The sequence below is a fragment of the Euleptes europaea genome, chromosome 7, assembly GCF_029931775.1.
Source record: "Euleptes europaea isolate rEulEur1 chromosome 7, rEulEur1.hap1, whole genome shotgun sequence".
Taxonomy (NCBI): Eukaryota; Metazoa; Chordata; class Lepidosauria; order Squamata; family Sphaerodactylidae; genus Euleptes; species Euleptes europaea.
Window position 1 is genome coordinate 59,505,100 of NC_079318.1, and position 20,298 is coordinate 59,525,397.

Here is a 20,298-nt window from a genome sequence, read left to right on the forward strand (position 1 = left end):
AGGGAGGCAGGAAGGATTCAGGAAGGTTCAAGGAGCAGAGAGCCCAGCAAGACCACCAGTGGTAACGATAGCAAGAGAGGTGCAAGGAAGCTGGAGGAATACAGTTAGAGAAAACTCAGTCTGAGGATGGCTTTTTAGATAAGGCACAGTAGACCCTTGGCAAGTCCCAAGGCCCCTGATACATACCTTTCCCAGTAGGACTGGAAATTATTCCACTTAGTATCTTTGGATCTTTAAGTTGCATGTTATGGTACCAGGTGGTTACAAGAGGAACAAAGGTTAAGGTTCTAGCCTTCATGGTTTTATGGAAAGACTTGAAAGGATAAGCCAGGGTGTAGGTGTTGTAGGGATACTGCTCATCCCACCTGGTGCCGAAGCCTGGAGAATAGAGGTTTTCTTGGCCAAATGAATGAGTCATTGAGTCATTAGACAAACTTTATTTCTCAGCTCTCAGTGGGAGACTGCCCTTCTCTGATACGTACAATCAGAGAAAATATTGATTAAAAAAACCCTATCTTTGCACAGTGCGTTTAGTGGCTGTTAGGTTGCCTGAACTCCCATGGTGTAATGTGTGTTTTGTCCAAGCTGACATTTAAAGTTGCAAGGCTGCCTTTAAAAGTACACATTAAACACTTCTTGACATACCTGCTTTAATTACAAGGGAAAGGCAAATGTAGACTGAATAAACTAATCTAAAAAGTCTGTCCCCTACTCTTTGGGGTGGATGCTATTAAGTCACTCATCAAGCTCTGATACTGGTGGATTGTCTTTTGCTTACAAGTTCAGAGTTCACAGAAGTACAGAAACATTAGAGGCATGCCAGACGGCTCCTCAATGGCCAGTTTCATGTCTGACTGCTCTGGCCCCTCTCCCTTCTGCACCACTGGATTTGAAGAACTTCTCTCCGTCTTTTGTGTGTGTGTGTTTTGCTCGCAGTTATGCTTCCTTTAACTTCATTGGCACATGCTTGTTATGCAAAATGAAGCCCAAGGAAACAGCTGGTGTGGCTGCTGCTTCCATTCTGTTTACTAATATCAGCATAGGCCAGTGCTAGGAGGCAACATTAGAGGAAGGCCTCGGCCTCTGTGTCCTGTTTGTTGGCCCCCTAAGGCAACTTATTGGCTCCTGTGTGAAACAGGATGCTGAACTAGATAGACTATTGGCCAGATCCAGCAGAGCTTTTCTTATGAGTCTTTCAGACACTATATAGGTACCCTATGGGAAAAGTTAATGTGAACTATGGTGTACATGTAGCAGCAATTCTTTGCTTGCAGAAGGTCCCAGGTTCACTCCCTTGCATCCCCAGTTAAACTGTTGTTGGGAAAGGACTTCCTCTGGCTGAGACCTTGGAGAACTGCTGCCAGTCACAGTAGACAATACTGAGCTAGGTGGACCAGTTGTCTGACTTGATGTATGGGAGTTTCATATGTTCCATTTCCACAGTTGTGCAACAGTCTGTCAGAAGACCCTCGAGCCATCCATTTGCCGCTTAGACTTTTCAACATAAACACTGCACTCAGTTGTTGATTGTTGTGGGGCCTGAGTACAATCCCTTTCATGGATTACATCTAGAAAACTACAGCAACAGTGATGGAGCTGCTGTTGGTTCACCATGAGTTGGATCCAGACTAACATTTCCATGGGCACAAGGATTTCTTCTCACAGAGCATGATTTCTTCCCCTTTCCCAACCAGCCTGAAATGCCCCTGAAATATATTTCTAGGGGTCCCCTCTCCTCCAAGAACAGGATTTGGGGGGCATTTCAGGCTGCTGTGGGAGGGAGAAGGTGGAAAAATTGTACTTCATGAGTGGAAATAGTTTTATCTGCAGAAATGTGTAGTCTGAATCCAGCCTATAGTGAACAGCACCATTTATACAGCTAAGTTTCTCCACATGATCACAGGTTCATGGTTGTTTAGAGAAAGGTATGCATGAACTTGGTAAGGGGCTGTGGCTCAGTGGGAGAGCATCTGCTTGGCATGCAGAAGGTCCCAGGTTCAATTTTGTCACCTCCAGTTAAAATGATTGGGTAGTAGGTGATGTGAAAGGCCTCCACCTGAGACCCTGGAGAACAGCTGCCAGTCTGAGTAGACAATACTGATCTTGATGGACTGATGGTCTGATTCAGTATAAGGCAGCTTAATGTGTTCATATGTCCGTATGGATGGACCAACAACCATTTCCCATTTAAAAAAGCAAGATGAGTGCACGAAACATAATCCATAGGAAAGTTCTGCATTGCATTAAAACAAATGCACCATGTGCAAAACCACACTAGTGCTAGCCTGCAAATATTTCCATCTGCTTTAATGGCTAAATAGGTCTCCTAACACATCAAGAAATTAGAAGCACACAGATTATAATCAACATCATTCCTTGGTAATTCGGTCAGTAGGGCAAGACGTAGTGACAGCAGCTGTCCTTGTGTCCCTGTTGGAGTCACATAGTACACTATCCTCTATCGAAACATGGATTTGGACATCCAGGAGCCAACAGGTAGCTATGTAAACCTCACTGGCTAGCCTGTAACTATGGGGAACCATTTACTTGTAGTCTCCAATCACAGCTAGGCATAGGGTTATCCCCCACAAGCAACTATGGCGTGTAATAGAAACAGAAAGCTTTAATTCAAGATACAAATTCGGCGGGGGGTGGGGGGAGACACACACACACATTGAACAGCAGTGAGCTTCCATTTGGTTTTTCTATCACCAGTCAGTAATGAGAAGGACTTTTTTTAAAATCCCCTTCCTACAAGAAGTACAACAATCCTATGTGTAGTAAAACAACTGATCAACATGGAGTTAACTTTAGAAGCTCTTATTAGTATGGGCTGGAGCAAGACTCTTCTTTCCACTTCCTTTCTGTACCTGCCTGGTGTTATTCTAGCAATAAACAGCTTTTTCATAGCTACAAATAAAGAGATCAGGAGTTTTATATCTTTATAAAAGGTGTCCTTATAAAAATGCAGAGAGAGTTCTTGGCCATATATTGGTGTGGCAGTACTTGTATGCAGGAGTGGGAGGACCGGCATCTGGGACACAAACTGATTAAGAGACCTTTAGCTAGCCAACATGCTCCTGGCCCACTATCTGCATCCTAGGGGCAATACTGATCTTCTTTAGAGGGCTGCCATAAGGACACTGTATGATATAACTATGTAAATCCAACAGGTATCATACTGTTAGTCAGGCTACCAAGAGCTGCTACAGGTCCCTGGCCAAAGATCCCTTCAGGGCCCGTGTCCCCTTACCAAAACACAATGTTATATGAAAATAAGTCAAATGACTTGTCCAGCTCTGTGGACTCCTGGAGTAACTAGGGCCCCTAGAAGTTTGTCCCCTTCCTCTTGATGGCCATGCTAGTAGCGCTCATTGTTTTATCTGGGCTAGGATTATGCGGCAGCCTGATGTCTGGAGGCTGTAGTGAGATGGTTGAAGCTGTGGCTGGGCTGGAGGAGGGACAGAGATGGAGCATCTGCTCCCAACTCTTGATGGGGTGCAACTGACACCTGTGCCAACTGTTAAGAAGACTCTGGGTGTGATACTGGATGCCTCCTTACCTATGGAGGCCCAGGTCACAAATGTAGCCAGAGTGGCATTCTTCTGCCTTTGCCAGGCTAAACAGCTGGTGCCCTACCTATCTCACCCTGACCTAGCTACAATGATCTATGCAACAGTCACCTCTAGACTACTGCAATTTGCTCTAAGCAGGGCTGCCTTTAAGACTGCACTGGAAACTTCAGCTGGTCCAGAATGCAGTGGCGAGGGTCCTTATGGGGACCCCCTGGCGAGCACATATCCAACTGGTGCTCTGCCAACTGCACTGGCTCCAAGTTGAGTAATAGATCAGGTTTAAGGTTTTGGTATTGACTTTCAAAGCCCCTAATGGTCTGGGACTATCATACCTACGGGACCGCCTCTCCCAGTACACCCCTCAAAGAGCTTTATGCTCAGCAAACAACAACCAATTAGTGGTCCCTGGCCCGTGAAGTATCTGGCTGTCCTCAACCAGGGCCAGAGGTTTCTTCGCTCTGGCCCCTGCCTGGTGGTACTCTCTGTCTAATGAAACCTGGGCCCTGAAGGATTTAGGTCAGTTCCTCAGGGCCTGCAAGATGGAGATATGCCATCAGGCGTACGGTTGAAGACAGCTACGGTTGCATAAGAACATAAGAAAAGCCCTGCTGGATCAGACCAAGGCCCATCATGTCCAGCAGTCTGTTCACACAGTGGCCAACCAGGTGCCTCTAGGATGCCCACAAACAAGACGACTGCAGCAGCACCCTCCTGCCTGTCTTCCACAGCACCTAATATAATAGGCATATAATAGGTTCCATCAAAGTGGCCCCTGTTCCATCTTTACTTCTCTTACCTCGTCCCCTCTCCTGAGTGCAACTACCAGCACTGGTATCAAGAGTGCCATCTAGAATCTTGGTTTAAACTGTTAAATCTTATAATAATATTTATTTTATTGTGAAGTTTATTGTTATGTTATGTATGGAATTTTAATTGTGATGTCTTGAATGATATGGCATGATGTGAGTCACCCTGAGCCCGGCCTCGGTCAGGGTAGGGTGGTATATAAATCCCATAAAATGTCAGAGTCGTTGTTGTCACTTTATGGGAGCCCAAGGATACTACACTAAATCCATTTTGTTGGTGTCAGGAGATCAGGTGCCACTCTGTACGCATCTTTCTGTGAAGCACTTTTTCTTCACAGCAAGATGGTAACCTGTACCCTCCATAAATAAAGTTCCCATTACTACCACATTTTATAGCTGCTCAGATAACACTAGGCCTAACCAAGGGCTTCGAAGATACAAACAGGTACATGCTTCAGGTACATGCTTTCCTGTAAGATCTGAGTGCAAACCAGTGACGTGTAGTGGTTAGATCACGCTAGGACTGGGATGGCATGGGTTCTCATATTGCTTCTCTGGGTGACCTTCGGCCGGCAGTTATTCAATATAACTAACCTCACAGGATTGTCATGAGGATAAAATTAGGGAAGGTGTGAGAGCTGCCCCTAAGTTCCTTGGAGATTAAAAAAATCTAGTTGATACATTTTATGTGGCTTTCAGTTGGCTCAGTATAGCAGTTCCTCAGATCAGGCCGTAACATTTTAGCACGAGAGATCTTATTTTAGTTGGCTTCTGTGTTGCTTTTCTGCCTCAAGGTTCCCAAAGTAGGACATTGTTATGCTGAACTGCTTCCAAATTTTCACTGTACCTTGCAGGTTTTTCTTCCTTTGCGCATTATGAGACAGTGAAAGAGAAGGAACTTCAGTGCCCTGCTGTTGCAAGCCCTGTTTCCACACTGCCTTGGTGGCAGGCATTCTCATGGTCTTGTGGTCCTTCCAGCCCATACGGCTCTAAATCTCTTTCCAATTCTAATTTTCCAGATGTTTCACCCCTCTTCCCACCCTGTCCTCCTATTGCTAAGGCTGCTCTGGCAACAGACCACTTTCTTTCCAGGCAGAGGAGTACAGGTGCGTGCTTTTAACATGACTTCACTTTGGGCGGCTTGTCTGAATTGTGTCGATTTTCCCCTCCCATCCGTTCCATGTGTTCAAAATATTCCGCTCAAGTTCTTCAAATATTTTTCATGCCTCAAAAAGCCCACTCCCTCCTTGAAGCTGGAAAGAAAATCTTGTGTGCATGTCTGTCTGCTGCTGGGTTTTAGGCTGATTGTTTCCTGAATCAGGACTCCGTTTGACGCCTGAAAACATTGAGCTTTTGGTTTTTGGTTTGCATTTATTAATTAAAATTAACATTATGGTCTGACACCACCTGAGACGATGGCTTTGTTTATGTCACACAGAAAAGGCACAGAATGTAGTGTTGGCAAAATTCAGTTTCCTGTGTATGGCAGTGTCATTTAACAGCTTTTTTGTCATTTTAAAAAAAGAAACCAAGTTACTCGCTCCTATGACTTCTAGGAGAGATGCTTGAGAGGTTGTGGGTGAACTGCCTGCAGAAAATTCCAAAAGCCAGACGGATGGCTGAATAAGATTTTTGTGTAGGAGGGAAGCTTGCACAGTTCCTTGCAAATGTGTGTGTGTATGTGTAAAATGCCTTCAAGTCATAGCCAACTTATAGCGACCCCTGGTGGGGTTTTCATGGCAAGTGATTAAGCAGAGGTGGTTTGCCATGTCCTTCCTCTGCAGAGTCCTTCTTGGAGGTCTCCCTTCCAAGTAACGACCCAGCTTAGCTTCTGAGATCTGACAAGATTGCACTGTACTATACCATTCCACATCCCTTTGCAAGTATCTAGCAAAATCAAAAGTGAAACAGAGAATATAATTGGAAGAATTAATGTAAACATGTTCAAATTACATGGTTTCTACAGGTTATACAATTACGTTTTTCTTTGTTCTTTGTTGATGGGAGGGAATCTTGTCACTTTGATCGAGGATGGAAGTTGTGCACAAGGGAGCATGGTCTTCCCTCACTGGGGGTGGGTTGCATGGATTAAGATGGGCCAGACAGTAAAGCCTGTATCTCACACTTCCCCCTCTACTTCTGTTTGCAGTTGTTTGGACATAAACACAGCAGCTATTTTCCCTGGCAATGACCTGGTCTGTGTTGTTCTCTTATATGACCAGGGTTTGTCTCTGGATCCTAATGCCATGGCTGGTATAGAACTCCCAGCTGCCCAGCATTTACACCCATGATAGTTTATATTTTTATGATATCTAAAGTCATATATGCATCTTTGAAAATATTGGTTTAATATGTTTAATATGTTTTTAACATTATTACAGAAAGTAATATAGTATACTTCCACTGTTCCTATGGACAGCCCCTGTTCTCTGGTTCTTCTGCATGGTGAATCGCTGCCGTCTATATTTGCCTTTTAGGAATGCCTTCTTAAAATGTTGTTAGTGCGGACTCTTTCTTCTGGATTAGGGTGTTAACAAGCATGTCCCTGTTTTCATCTGGGAAGATGTTAGTGAGTTTGCAGTATGCATACCTAAACACGTGAAGCCATCTAGCTTAATATATTTGGATGTATTTTGAATAATCATGGATGGCTTTAAAAAAGGATTAGATGAATTAAAGGTGCAACTATTAACCATGATGTGTGTGTGTGTATGTAAAGTGCCATCAAGTCACAGCTGACTTATGGCAACTCCGTGAGGCTTTCAAGGCAACAGACTTACAGAGGTGGTTTGCCATTGCCTTCCTCTGCATAATGACCCTGGTATTCCTTGGTGGTCTCCCATCCAAATACTTGCCAGGGCCAACCCTGCTTAGCTTCTGAGATCTGATGAGCTCAGGCTACCTTGGGCCATCCAGGGCAGGGCACGATATTAACTATGATAGCTAAATCAGACTTGTTCAGAGGCCGTGTATCTCTAAATATGCAGGCTTGGATCCTAACCCCCACCCTTCCACTTGTGTTAGGTACTTCCACTCATGGAAAAGGGGGAGGACAAATTCTGCCTATTCATCCTCTCACTGCAGTTGCCCCTGTACCACCATGGCATTTCTGGGGTTCCACTGTCCCACAGTTTTGGGGGCCATAAAATGAAGCAGGAGGGGGAAAGCTCTGCTTATGCTGCATAGGATCTTAAGATTCAGTGGGGGAAGTCTGTTTGTCTTCTTGTAATGCTTGTAAGCCTCTCTGCTTATTAAAAAAAATGCTGGATTAGATTGACCTTTGGTTCAGTTCTGGAGGCGGTTCTCATGATTTTGTCAAAAACGTTGCAACAACATAGTTAAGATTATCATATTTTGCAAGATTAGGAGTCATATGTCATACAGAGGAGGGGAGATGCCATGCCTTGGTGACTCTGTGAGTTTGTCCATTATTAGGGTTTCCCCTAACTGGACTAGCAAACCACATTTCCATAGCTGACATTTCTTTCCCTTCCAAAAAGACGCTATTATACATTTAACTACCAGTTGTGCTCCCACATAATGCATTCTTCAACTGGAACGTCATAAAAATGGAACAAAAGAGTCTAAGGGCCAAGCTGGAAGCAACAGTGACAGCTCTGTGAATTCAAACAGAGGACCTACCCCCAGTTGCGTAGAAACAGGAAACTGGGGATGGGGCAAGCCCTTTGAACAACGAAAGAGGAATGCAAGTTAGAAATTCGGAATCCCCACCCCCATGGCGTACCTCCTTACACTTTCTCTCCTTCAGTGTTTTTACTTGTCAGCTAAACTCCAAAAAAGAAGCATGCTTAGCTAGAAGAAAAACCCTACAGGAGAGGGATTGCCATGAGGTAGGCAGCAGGTGCACAGAGGATTTGGTGCCTGGACACACACAACCGCTTTCTGCAGAAGAATAACAAGAGGAAGAAGAAGAAGAAGAGTTGGTTTTTATATGCCGACTTTCTCTACCACTTGGAAGAATCAAACTGGCTTACAATCACCTTCCCCTCCCCACAACAGACACCCTGTGAGGTAGGTGGGGCTGAGGGAGCTCGGAGAGAACTGTGACTAGCCCAAGGTCACCCAGCTGGCTTCATGTGGAGGAGTGGGGAAACGAACCCAGTTCACCAGATTAATGTCCGCTGCTCATGTGGAGGAGTGGGGAATCAAACCCGGTTCTCCAGATCAGAGTCCACTGCTCTTAACCACTATACCATGCTGCGGACGTTATGGCACGTGTAGCTTGTGGCTTGCCTTGCAGCACTTGTTATATGGAGCTGTTTGCTAGCACATGCTTCATTTCTCATATTCAGCTTGTGTACATTTCATGGTGTCCTGTATTAACTTTGTCATTGTCCACCAGACCACGCCTCGGGCTGCCACATTCTGCTCCTAGGCCCACGCTGTGAGGCACAGGAATGTCCTTCTTTTCATTGAAAAGCTGGAGGGAGTGCATTCCTGATCATCATAGGAAATTCCATCCCCTTCCCCTCACTTTCAGACAGGGTCAGGTCTGTGAAGAGGAAACTTACATGCTCCAGCCATCTCTCATGTATGGCTTAACTTGCTCTTACTGGAGTCCTGGTTCCTATTGTGAGATACGCTTCTCATTTTGTTTTTGGCAACCTGACACAAAAAATCCTGTTTCTCAGATATTCCAGTAATCAGCATGAATTACTCAACAGATGAGTAGTACATTTCATCTTTCTGTCTGTTGCACCCTGACCACTGTTAGTGAGACCCAAGCACTGTATGTCATTCCAAACGTCTGTGGGCTTTGCAGATCAGGATTTCCCCACTTTTCATTCCTGCTGTTATTTACTGAGCCCCCTTCCCCTTTCGTTCCTCAGGAACAGCATAGGGGGCAAAGAGGGGTCTGCTGTGGGAGTGAAGAATCTGTCAAAATTACTACACCCCAAGCGGGAAAACCATTCCGTGAGAAGAACTGTATGGTTGGATTCAGGACATTGTTTTTTGAGGGGTAGTTAGCTGCAAGTGGTTCGTCTTAACCAGAGAATATTGATTGCAGAGGGTAGATTGGTGGACAACCCAAAACATATATGTATTTGGTAATATTACTGACCTTATTTTGAAATTTATCAAAGGTTTAATAGTTCTTTAGTGGTTGACATTTTTCTCAGGCAGGTAAGCAATAGTAATTTTTCAGAGCGTTTCAGGCAATGTGAAAATGGGGCCATTCTTCACGTTATGTATACTTGCTTACCTTTTTGCCTCTGGTAAATATGTTTTGCAGGTTTTCATATCATTTCAGGGTTTTGTATCTTCAAAAACCTGTAAACCCCGTTAAGCCAGGGTGGGACACTGCTCTGGATGTAATACGTAGGCAGAAAGTGCTAAGGCATACAGAGACAGGTATTTCCATATCTCTGGTAGCTTGTTTGTCACAAGTCAGAACTGCCTGTCCTTTGGACAATGGAAGTTGCATTTTCGGCTGTTAATAGCTAATAGCATCCAGGCATTGATCTAATTATTTTTAAAGCCTCTGGTGCTTGCCACAACAACCAGTCACGGTGAAGTTCATAGGCTAATTGTGTTCCGTTAATGTTTGCTTGTTGTCAACCTGATCCCAGTTATTGTATTCTGAGAGAAAATGAATTCTTTTCAACTAGCTGCTTTCTTTGAAACAGTTTTTGATTCCTTTTCCACTTGAAGTCTTTTGTATTATTTTTAGCCCCCAACTGTTTAAGTCTTTCTTTTTACGATGACTTGTGCCCTGTTTTGTTTAATTGCTTTCCACCATCCTCCATACCTTTTCTGGCTTTACTTCATCCTTTATTAGACAAGGCAGCCCGAACTGAGGCCCACTGTGGTGGACTGGAGAGTTTGGGGTGTAGAGGTGTATCAAGGCTAAAACTTTATGGTAAGGCCTACATGTGGCCCACATTTAAAGCAGCAGCCTTGCACATCCTTCTCTTCCTAACAGATGTGAGATTGGTAGGTATGTGGGACACAGCCTTTTCAGCTGCAGCTTGCAGACTTTGGAACGCCTTGTCCAGGAGGTAGGGTTGCCTGGCCTGGCAACCAGCCGGAGCCTGGAGGGGGCATTGGGGGGAACATCAGGCGATGGCATGTCTTTACATAAAACCGTAGCATTTTCGGTGATTCATAGAGAGAACTTCTGGGGAAAACTGGAAGTGATGTCAGTCCTCTATAGTAATCATTGAAAATTCTATGGTTTTACATGACATCACTTCCAGGAAAGCCTGGAAGTGATGTCAGTCCTCTCTAGGAACCTCTGAAAATTCTATAGGTTTACCGTAGAGTTTTGGCTAATTCCTAGAGGGACGTGGCATCACTTTCAGGTTTACCCAGGAGTGACTTAGCTGATGATCATTTTTTCCATCACACCACCGACACCCACTGGAGGCAGAGGATTCCCAACCCCCACCAGGTGGCTGGCAACTCTACCAGGTGGCCTGTTGGCCTTCTGGAGATATGCAAAAACCGTTGTATTCAGGAGAACATTTGTTGACAGATGACATAAACTGACCCTTACATGGTATAATGTATTTCTCTAATGCTTTGTTTTTTTGTTTGTTTGGCTGATTGCTGGTTCGTACTGATTGTAGCGATATTTGCTATTTATGATTGATTTTAGTTACTTCTAGTTGATTTTTTTACTTAGTTTATTTATTTTGTAATCTGCTATGGGTAGTTCTTAATAGAAAGCTAGAGTAATACAAAAATTTCTAAATAAATAAATACCATGACCCCCCGCCCCCCCCGGCCTTAATCAGCTTGCTTGACTGAAAAACTTGCACCCTAATGATGTCATGTTATTCATTTTGTCTTTCGTCGTGTATCATTTCAGCCTAAGGTTGAGCTTCTGTTTAAGACTCTCAGGGCTGCGGCCTGAATAAAATAAGGGACTCTTCTTGTTCTGCATGTATTCTCTTTCTCCTAGCAGCTCCATCATAGTAGTCAGTCTGTGGACTCAGTGAGTTGCAGAGCTGCATTGTTCAGGTTAAGGTCGGGAACACATGTCTATCTTGCTTTTCCTTCAATGGGCTCAGGGGGTATATATGATGCTTCCTTCTTCCAGCACTGCTTGGGATCATCAGAATATATGGAACAAAAGCTATAACAGACAAAGTGCTGCTACAAAGCTACTAGCATGAATAATGTTATTCTTATTTCTCTTCCCAGGAAGACTATGATCGCCTGAGACCATTATCTTACCCCATGACTGACGTCTTCCTCATCTGCTTCTCTGTGGTAAATCCAGCTTCCTTTCAGAACGTGAAGGAGGAATGGGTGCCAGAGCTGAAAGAATATGCCCCAAATGTACCCTTCTTGTTAGTTGGAACCCAGGTGGGTCTGAATATTATGAAAGCAAAACAATCCTCTTCCACATCCAGCATGAATTCCTGGCCCTTAGTTTTAAATATCTTCATGGTCTTGACCTGTTTTATCTTTCTGTTCTTATCTCTCATTCAGTCCCTTTCTGGTACTTTCACTCTCCAACTTTGAAATGAAGCCGAAAATTCTGCTGCCCACTTGTGGCTCTGCCAATTCTTCCTGTTGCCTTGAATGCCTTTCCAGAACACTTACATGCTACCACCTTTCTCTTTCCTCTTCAGGTCCCTTCTCAGAATTTATCTTTTCCACAAATCATTTGCCTTGCAATCATATTTAACATTTATATAGTGTTTTAGAATGTCCAAAGCACTTCACATACCTCATTTTTAATGCAAGGGCAGTACTTTAACTCTTCATATTGTAGATGAGCTGATGGTCCAATTTGCCCAAGGTCACCTGGTAGTATTTGAACCAGAGAGATCCTGATTTGCAGCTCAGTTTCTTAGCTGCTGCCCTACACCAGCTTTGCTTCTTGGTCCTCCAAGATTCCTTCCAACTCTTCTATGACATTCTATGACAGCAGTCCAGCCCCTCCAAGTTCCAATCACTCCTACTCCCTCTTTTTTCCAGTCTGTTACTCCCTTGTTCCTTCCAACCAGATAGATTTTCTTCTTTTTCTAGTTTGCAAGAGAATAAGGGATGTGTCATGGTTAATTCAGACACAGAGCCAGAGAGGATGTCTGCAGTCTTCTAGTCCCTGTGACTGACTTCCTTAGCCCTATACCACCCAGAAGTGAAGTAAAAGTTCCTCAAGTGTGTCTCACCCCCACCTATTCCTGACCTGATGTTAAAATTTCTTTCAAAACTTAGGATCGAAAGCAAACACCTGTATGAATTTGTATTGCCCAGTTTTATCAGTTGTGGGATACACATGCTGCAGTGGGATGGGGGGTGGGTGGGAATCCTCATGGTTCATCGCACAACCAATCACATCTGTTGCAAAAATCCCTTGCCAACTCTTAGGGGGATACTGGAACGAGAGCTTTCCACTCTTTCCAGGCACTTTTCTATGCAGCATGCGGAACTCTGGGCTGTTGCTCACCCTACTCCCATCTGCAGTGTCGGTGAGTAGTACAAGTGGCACAGTGTTTGCCCTGCCAGCTTCCCAGGCTAAATGTGGGGCTGTCCCGAGGAAAGAGAGGCCTGCCTTCTCCCAGGATGCTCATGTATATTTTGGGTTCTGTGTTTTGGCACTGCTGGGCTCGGATCTTCTCAATTTTAAATCTAATAGTTTTAAATGGTTTTATTATTGCAGCTGTTATTGTTTTTTTTTAATTATTTTATACCGGGAAAGAGTAATTGCAAAAAATGTTCTAAGATTCAGAGTAGCAATACATGATGCAATGGAAAACAGGCATTTTTCTGTTAATAGTTAATGTGGGGGTGGGTGGGAGGCAATTTGCAAGGAGAGGTAGTGGGTGGGAGTGAAACCAGTTCTCCCCGGCAGTCTCTTTTTTCACCTCTCCCCCCATCCAGATGAGCTTATTTCTGATCTCGGAACCAGCAAGGGCAGGGGAGGAGTTTTGTGGGAGAATTGGCGAGTGGAACAAGGATTAAGTGCCCTTTCCCCACCTGCTGATTCTCTGCTGAAAATGCCTCACCTTTTGCCCTGTACGGCTCCACTCTCAGAAGGATATCCACTGTGCCCAGTTCCATTCCAAGATTGCAATGCATGAGAAAGCATGTCCATGATTTGTGATCTTCTCCCATCAGATTGATCTTCGGGATGATCCCAAAACGTTAGCGCGGCTGAATGATATGAAAGAGAAACCAATATCTATGGAGCAAGGACAGAAGCTAGCAAAAGAGGTAAGCTGGCTATTTAGAGACCCACAGGGTAGTCCATTGGGTTCTCCTTTCCACCCCCATTTAGAAAGCTTTTATGAAATCTTACATGAAAGAACAACTGCAGTGAAATAACAGGGTGATATTAACAGGAAACATCAAATGAAAGAACTAGGCCTATACTAATATGCTTGGAACCAATACTTTGAAGTGGAGGACCAGAAGCAGCAATGCAGCCTCTTTAGAGAACAGCATGGAAGAGTGGATCACCCACTGTTCTCATACCCATGAGATAGCTGTCCTTCGCTAATCAAGTAGCAGGTGCTCATCATACCAGAACGGTCATACCGAGTTGATTGAAAACCAGGAAAATGCTTTGTGCTTGTTTCAGCAGCAAGCCAGAAATACGTCTCATGTGCCAGTGTCATTCAGGCTAATATTGTAATGACAAAATAGTGTGTTTCTCTGCTTTTCATGTGCACATTTCAGTTCTACCTTTTGCTTTCCTCTAGACTTCCACACTCACTAAACTACCGCTTACGTTTGGCTCATTTCACAAAAACTTGGCAATGCATGACTTCCATTAAGGGAACTTGAAGGGATTAACACCGTTCAAACCATTGCTCTATCCAGGTCCATGTTGTCTAATCTGTTGCCAATCCCTCAAGGTGTGTTGGCTCTAATATATACGGTTCCTTTATCCAGCATTGGTCCTCACTGCCACCAATGGACTTCTGTCCCCGATTCCTCAAACATTTCCAAACAAGCTTTTTAAACTTTATTTACTTTACTGTTATCACTACTATTGCCAGAAAGAAATACATTAACTGCTACAGCACATGAAGGAGAGACTGGCAGAAGTCCTTTATGTCCCCGAGGACATTCTGGAGAACAGATATCACCTGGTAATTCTTGGAAAGCTGGGTGGGAATTTTGTTTGGAAGCTGCTCTGCCCATTTGAAGTCAGACACAAACCAAAAGTGCATATAGTGTTAGATCTGGACTGGGGAGAACCTTCTAATCTGTGCACCGGTGCCCCTTGTGGCTACAGAATGGAAGAGGAAGGTGGATTCTTCCATAGGCTGGAATACGTGCACATATATATGTACATGTACACCCTTTCCCTTCTGAGCGGTTCAGGCTGACGTCTTTGCCAGGACAGCAGCCAGACTCTGGTCTTACTGTGGATTTCAAGTTTTGCTCCAGATATCGGTCTGGTTGTCTGCTTGCTTGTCCTCTTGCGTCTCCGTGCCTACATCCTTCATCCAGCACAAGCGCAAAAGGATTTCTTGATTTGGATCTTGGCCTACAATTTACCTTCCTGTGGGTCTGGTCAAAGTACTGCAGCCAGTGTTGGTCCCAGCCTCTCCAGGACTTGCACTTCTTGGGTGCTCAGCCATAATGCCCAGTGCCTCACAGTTCAATGTAACCTGCCTCATAAGAGTTTCTGTGAAAATAAAATGGGACACTGCCATGTATCTTACTTTGTGATCCTTGGAAGGAGGGCTGAATACAAACGTGATAAAGCATGCTTTAAAAAAAAGTCTGTAATTATCCCCAACATGGGCTCACAGGGTAGCATTTCCTCAACAAATTCTAGAAGTTGCTGCATAGCACAATGAAGCAAATTCACTACTGACCAAAGTGACGCAGAAGCGTTCCAAAATTTAGATAAGACTTTGGAAGATGGGGTGAGTCTTGGCGTATCAGTTTCCAGGGGCAAAAGAAACCATGAACAGGGTACACAAAGAATTGGAAGACATATTGGGATGCATACATTGAAACACAACTTGCAGCTGACTCTATTCCGGGGGGTGGGGGTTCAGCCCAGCTTCCTCCTGAGTTCACAGGATACTCTTCAGGATACCCAGATATACAAATAAGGTATTTTTGGGGTATATATTCAGGCTGGATATAACCGAGTGCACGTCCCTAGTCTTTCCTGACTGGCAGCTCTTCTCCAGGATCTCAGGCTGAGAAAGATATCGGCACTTACTGCCTGAAGTCCTTTCAATAGTACTTGTCAGGGACTAAACCTGGGACCCTCTGCATGGAAAGCATCTGCTCTACTGCTAAGCCATAGCCTCCCCCCCCCCTCCGGAAAGCAGGAGAATTATCTTATTTCAAGGCTGCAGTGCAATCTTAGCAGTTAATGAAGCCATTTTGCTCATGAATAAAACATAATATTAAATACTGCTAACTAGGTTGGCTCATTTAATACTTCTTTTTTTTAATAATTAGAAAATAGCTCTCTGGAATGGAAGAGAATCAAACCACATTAAAATAGTGAGATAATTGAAAGGCTGGCAGTATCTTCAGGGCATTCCAAAATTACTACTATTTAAAACGCCAGGTGAAGTTACACTGGATTATGAAGGCTGTTTTTGTTTATAGACTTATTTCTGCTTGGGAGTTTAATTTTTAAAGAATTGCTCACATGATTCCTTTTGCTCCTTTGCACTTTCTTGAAACACCTCACAATCACAAAGCCACCCATTTAAAACAACCACTCTGGTTTTAATGTGTTTTTCTTCAGGAACCGAACCTAATGAAATACATTCTAAACCTGTCACCAAAAGACAAAGCAAACGAGTAACTTCTTTTCCTGGAGGGTCAAACGCTAGAATGTTTTTCACAAGGCAAAGAAAGGAAAAACACAAACCTTTGATGTTTCTGTATAAATGAAAGCCCCACGAGCTTACAAATAGATTTTGGGGAGGACAGTCAGTGCCTGTGTAGCTATTAAAGACATTTGTTTTCTTGACAGATAGGAGCTTGCTGCTACGTGGAGTGCTCAGCTTTAACACAGAAAGGACTGAAGACCGTTTTTGATGAAGCTATTATAGCCATTTTAACTCCAAAGAAACACACGGTGAAAAAAAGAATAGGATCGAGATGCATTAATTGCTGCCTGATCACGTGAGATCCCCGTCGGGACAATGGCCACACCTACTGTGAAACTTCCCTGCATATACACACTTCTTAAAACCCTCCTGTTAACTGTTCATAAATTAATTTGGAAGCTGATTTCAGGAATTGGCATTTGGTGAAATCTAGAAGGTGGGGCGAAGGGAGGAGACAAAAATCCCATATCTGTGAAGGAGCAAGCAACCATCTGTTCCAAATAATTTATTAGGACTGGAAGGAAAATACAATCTCTCAGGGGTAACACAATTTAGGACACGTGACAGATGCATCATCGTGTTGCCGCAGCATGCAGACCATGCTGCGAAAGGCCCAATGACGCTTTGAAGAGGCCTGGATAGCTTTGACCCACACGGAAGTCTCTGCACAGTCTTTATAGAATCGGCACAAGAAGAAAACAAAACAAAGCCTTCTCTCTTCTTAGCGTCTATTATCTGCTTTTGTATGTAAGCTGCTTCCTGTTCCAGTATATCCACAAAGGTGCAATGAGGAGACCGGCCACATAGCCAAAGGTGGCTCCAAGTGAACAGGAAATGGGCCACACCTAAAGGAAGAAAATGCTGCATTAGATGGGGAGGGGAGGAAGACATTGTGGCTTTATGAACTTTATGAGCACAAGTTGTTTTGGGTGTAATCTACAGAAAACAATGCGGTACAGGATCAATTTTAGAGCTTCATGCGCTTCCTTGGAGAATGCCAAAAGTGTTAGTGGTCATAGAGCATTTATTACGAACACTAAACGTTGTACAGTTTTTAATTAATATGCATTAAAATGTAACTAGGCTTCTGGGTGTTACAGCTGATGCTTGATAATTTCCCCAAACCATGCAAGAAGCTCGTGGAGCATTTCACCTGCTAGTCTTGGAGGGCCAGAGCTGTTGAAGTGTTCGTTCTTCTCAATGAATTTGTCAGTCTTTAAATAGACTTTACAGTGTCTGGTTAAAACAATTTGTGATCCCACCCCTCCCTGGCATTCTTACATTGCTGAATAGCTGTTTGGCAGCAAGGCACAACTGAACAAAGCAGAAGGGCAGGTTAGAGTGGCTTGAGGGCACATTGTCACCTTCCTCCTCAAGGGACTGCTAAGGCCCAGGAGAGGAAGCGTACAGCCCATCTCCTCAGCTGCCAAGTGTTGCCCCAACACCCTACTAGGAAACACATTGTGTGCAGGTTTCTCTTCTGTTTCCTTACCCCCACCAAATGCTAGGCAGATAGTCCCATTTACAGTGTCGCATTTACCTCAAATCGTTCTGCCTCACGGGTTCCCTGAGTGTTTTTTGGCCCATGACAAGGTCTGCAGTGCCTACATTGTGGTGAAAGTGGCCCAACTTAGGCTGGTGGCAAAAAAGGAAAAGTGAAATCCAGAAGAGTGGCATCTCACCCCACACTCATGAAGTTTTTGAATTTGTATTTGAACTGAAGACTCGAGAACAGGATGTAAGAACTGCCTGTGTAGAATCAGACCAAGAGACCCATTCTAGCCCCAGCATACTCTCCAACAGAGGCCAACCAGCCACCCCGGAAAGCTCACCAGCAGCCTAAGGCGGAGGTAGTTGCTTGTTAAGTAAAAATGACAGCAGTCACGTCATTAAAAGAAATCTTAGCTGACTGATTGTGTGGGTTGTAACTGATGAATTAGCCAAATAAATATTCTTAAATGCAGATAGGAATACAAGAACTGTTTTGAAGGGGGAAAGGTACACTTTGCTTTTAAATGATGCATGTGTGTGTTGCAGCAGGCACCATCTTAGAAGAGACATTCTGGTTTGTGTGTGAGAGAGAAGGGATAATACCTCTCCTAAGATGGCTCCTGCCATCTGTTTTTTTTTTTTTTTAAGTAGGTACTTCTATTTAAAATTATGGTGTGATCGCCTGGTCAATTGGAGCAGGTGTATTAGTTAATCCAAAATTTTATGAATAATCTAACCAATTAATTGATTAATGCTGCAATCTTATGTACGCCTACCTGAGAATGAATCACACAGGGGGATTTACTTCTGAGTGATGCTTAGGATTGCACTTGTAGCCAAAAAAAAAAAAGGTGGTATAAGTGAATGCTGCTGGCAGTTGTAATAAATAGGCAGCCAGCAGAGTTCCTTGGGTTGGCAAATCTTTGCCATACTGATTGTGAGGCATGGTATGCCTATAACAGTGACAAACTATGGTAAAAAGAACAGGCTTGGGGAAAACCTTGGGCTGGCGGGCTTTCCCCTCTGTGTGGCTTAAAAATTAACAGTTTTAGCTTTTGAGGCAAACCACATTTTGTGGTGATGTCTGACTTTCCCCCCCTCCACAAAAAAAAATGGTTGTTTGTTCTCTTGTATACAAATCAAGATTAAACTATGGCTTGCAATCCTGCCTGGGAGGAGGAGAAATCATTGTTTGCTGGCTTAGATACAACCATCAACTATGATTTGCTACAAAAGTAAAAATAATCTCTGAGCTGCATACAAGGTAGGGAGGAAGTGTGTGTGTGTAGGCTTGGAGATTCCCCCCCCCCCCGTCTCATTCCCATAATGATAAGCCATGGATTCTTGTTACAAATGGACCATGCCTACCTCTTCCCTCTTTGAATTATGGCCAGCCCAAGCGATGTTGTGATATCATTGCAATGGGCAACGAGGAAGGGATTTGCTATCTGAAGTAGGAGGTGTTTTAGGAATAGTTTGTTTTGCAGTTCCACGTACTTTTAGCACAAAGGTTCCAGAACAAAGGACCATCAAATGGGAAAGGAACGCCTCTCAACAGACATGCAAATGGCTTCTGCTGCTTGCCAGGATGTTCAGAGTATAATCTCATGTGATTTAAATGCAATTTCAGGCTTGTAATTGACAATAATAGCAAACAACATATATGTTAAATATATAATTTTGGATCTTATTTAAGAAAGCTAAATTGCTGGAGTCAGCTGAATCCAAAACACTGGACTGACATCCTGAAGAGTCAGATCAATCAAAGATTTAAATATCTGCATGAACTGGAAGGTAAACTGAAAACACATTAACAGAAAAGCATGTAAAAATGCTCTGTGTCCTAGCACAGTATCGCAACCTGTGAATACAAATGATAGAGTCACACTGTTTGGCTTCCTGGCTGTTCTGCACAGCCATAAAAATGAGAAACTTACTACTCTTGATATTAGATTCTTAGAGTGCCAAATTGTGTGTCAAGTGAGATAGCACTGAAGTTAACACACTGATCCTGTAAACAAGCAGAATGCAAATAAACCTGGTTGCAAAGTAAAGCCATGTTCTACCTAAAAAAAAAAAGCACTGAACAATTGCATGCAGCAAACAGTGATCTTTCAGCCCCACAATGATTATACTGAGACAGTCACCACTGTTATGTTACAGAGTAAGGAAACACAATGGTGCTGTTACGATTAACTGATGCTAAATGCTGATACTGAACATTGACAGCTCATACTTGTTCAATCACTTTGAAGCCCTATGCAGACATCCTCAGCGACTGTAGTGGGTTGATCCTTCCGGATTTTCTGCTTGATTGCACTTGATTCTCTTCCACACTGAAGCCCTTGTCCCATGATTCTCGGCATAGCCTTTTTGGTGATCAAGAGGGGCCCCTCCCTCTTTTGCCAGCAGAAACATGGGCAGGGCCCAACCCACTTTACCTCCCTTCCTGATATTCACATGCTTGAAATCATGTTGTAACAGGCTCAAGTTGTGTAGGTGCAATCCATGAGGCTGCTACATTTCAAAAGTAGGAGTGGGGTAGGTACAGTGTGGATAAGGCCTATGCATGTCAAACAGTAATGTTCATGCACAGGGGTGCATGACCTACGTGGTCATGCCAGGGATAAGGTAGTG

General features: G+C 43.7%; 2 protein-coding genes across 2 annotated transcripts in view; one reads left to right on the top strand and one right to left on the bottom strand.

Annotated features, from left to right (window-relative positions):
* The window catches only part of RHOQ (ras homolog family member Q), a 28,343-nt gene extending 11,577 nt beyond the window's left edge, over positions 1-16,766 (top strand). The window contains exons 3-5 of the mRNA XM_056852500.1: positions 11,549-11,713; positions 13,475-13,570; positions 16,314-16,766. Coding sequence (XP_056708478.1) covers positions 11,549-11,713; positions 13,475-13,570; positions 16,314-16,469 — 417 coding nt within the window. The 3' untranslated portion in view covers positions 16,470-16,766. The remainder of the gene's footprint in view (positions 1-11,548; positions 11,714-13,474; positions 13,571-16,313) is intronic.
* Positions 16,767-16,784: 18 nt separating this feature from the next.
* Positions 16,785-20,298, bottom strand: part of PIGF (phosphatidylinositol glycan anchor biosynthesis class F) — a 34,929-nt gene continuing 31,415 nt past the window's right edge. The window contains exon 5 of the mRNA XM_056852499.1: positions 16,785-17,015. Coding sequence (XP_056708477.1) covers positions 16,902-17,015 — 114 coding nt within the window. The 3' untranslated portion in view covers positions 16,785-16,901. The remainder of the gene's footprint in view (positions 17,016-20,298) is intronic.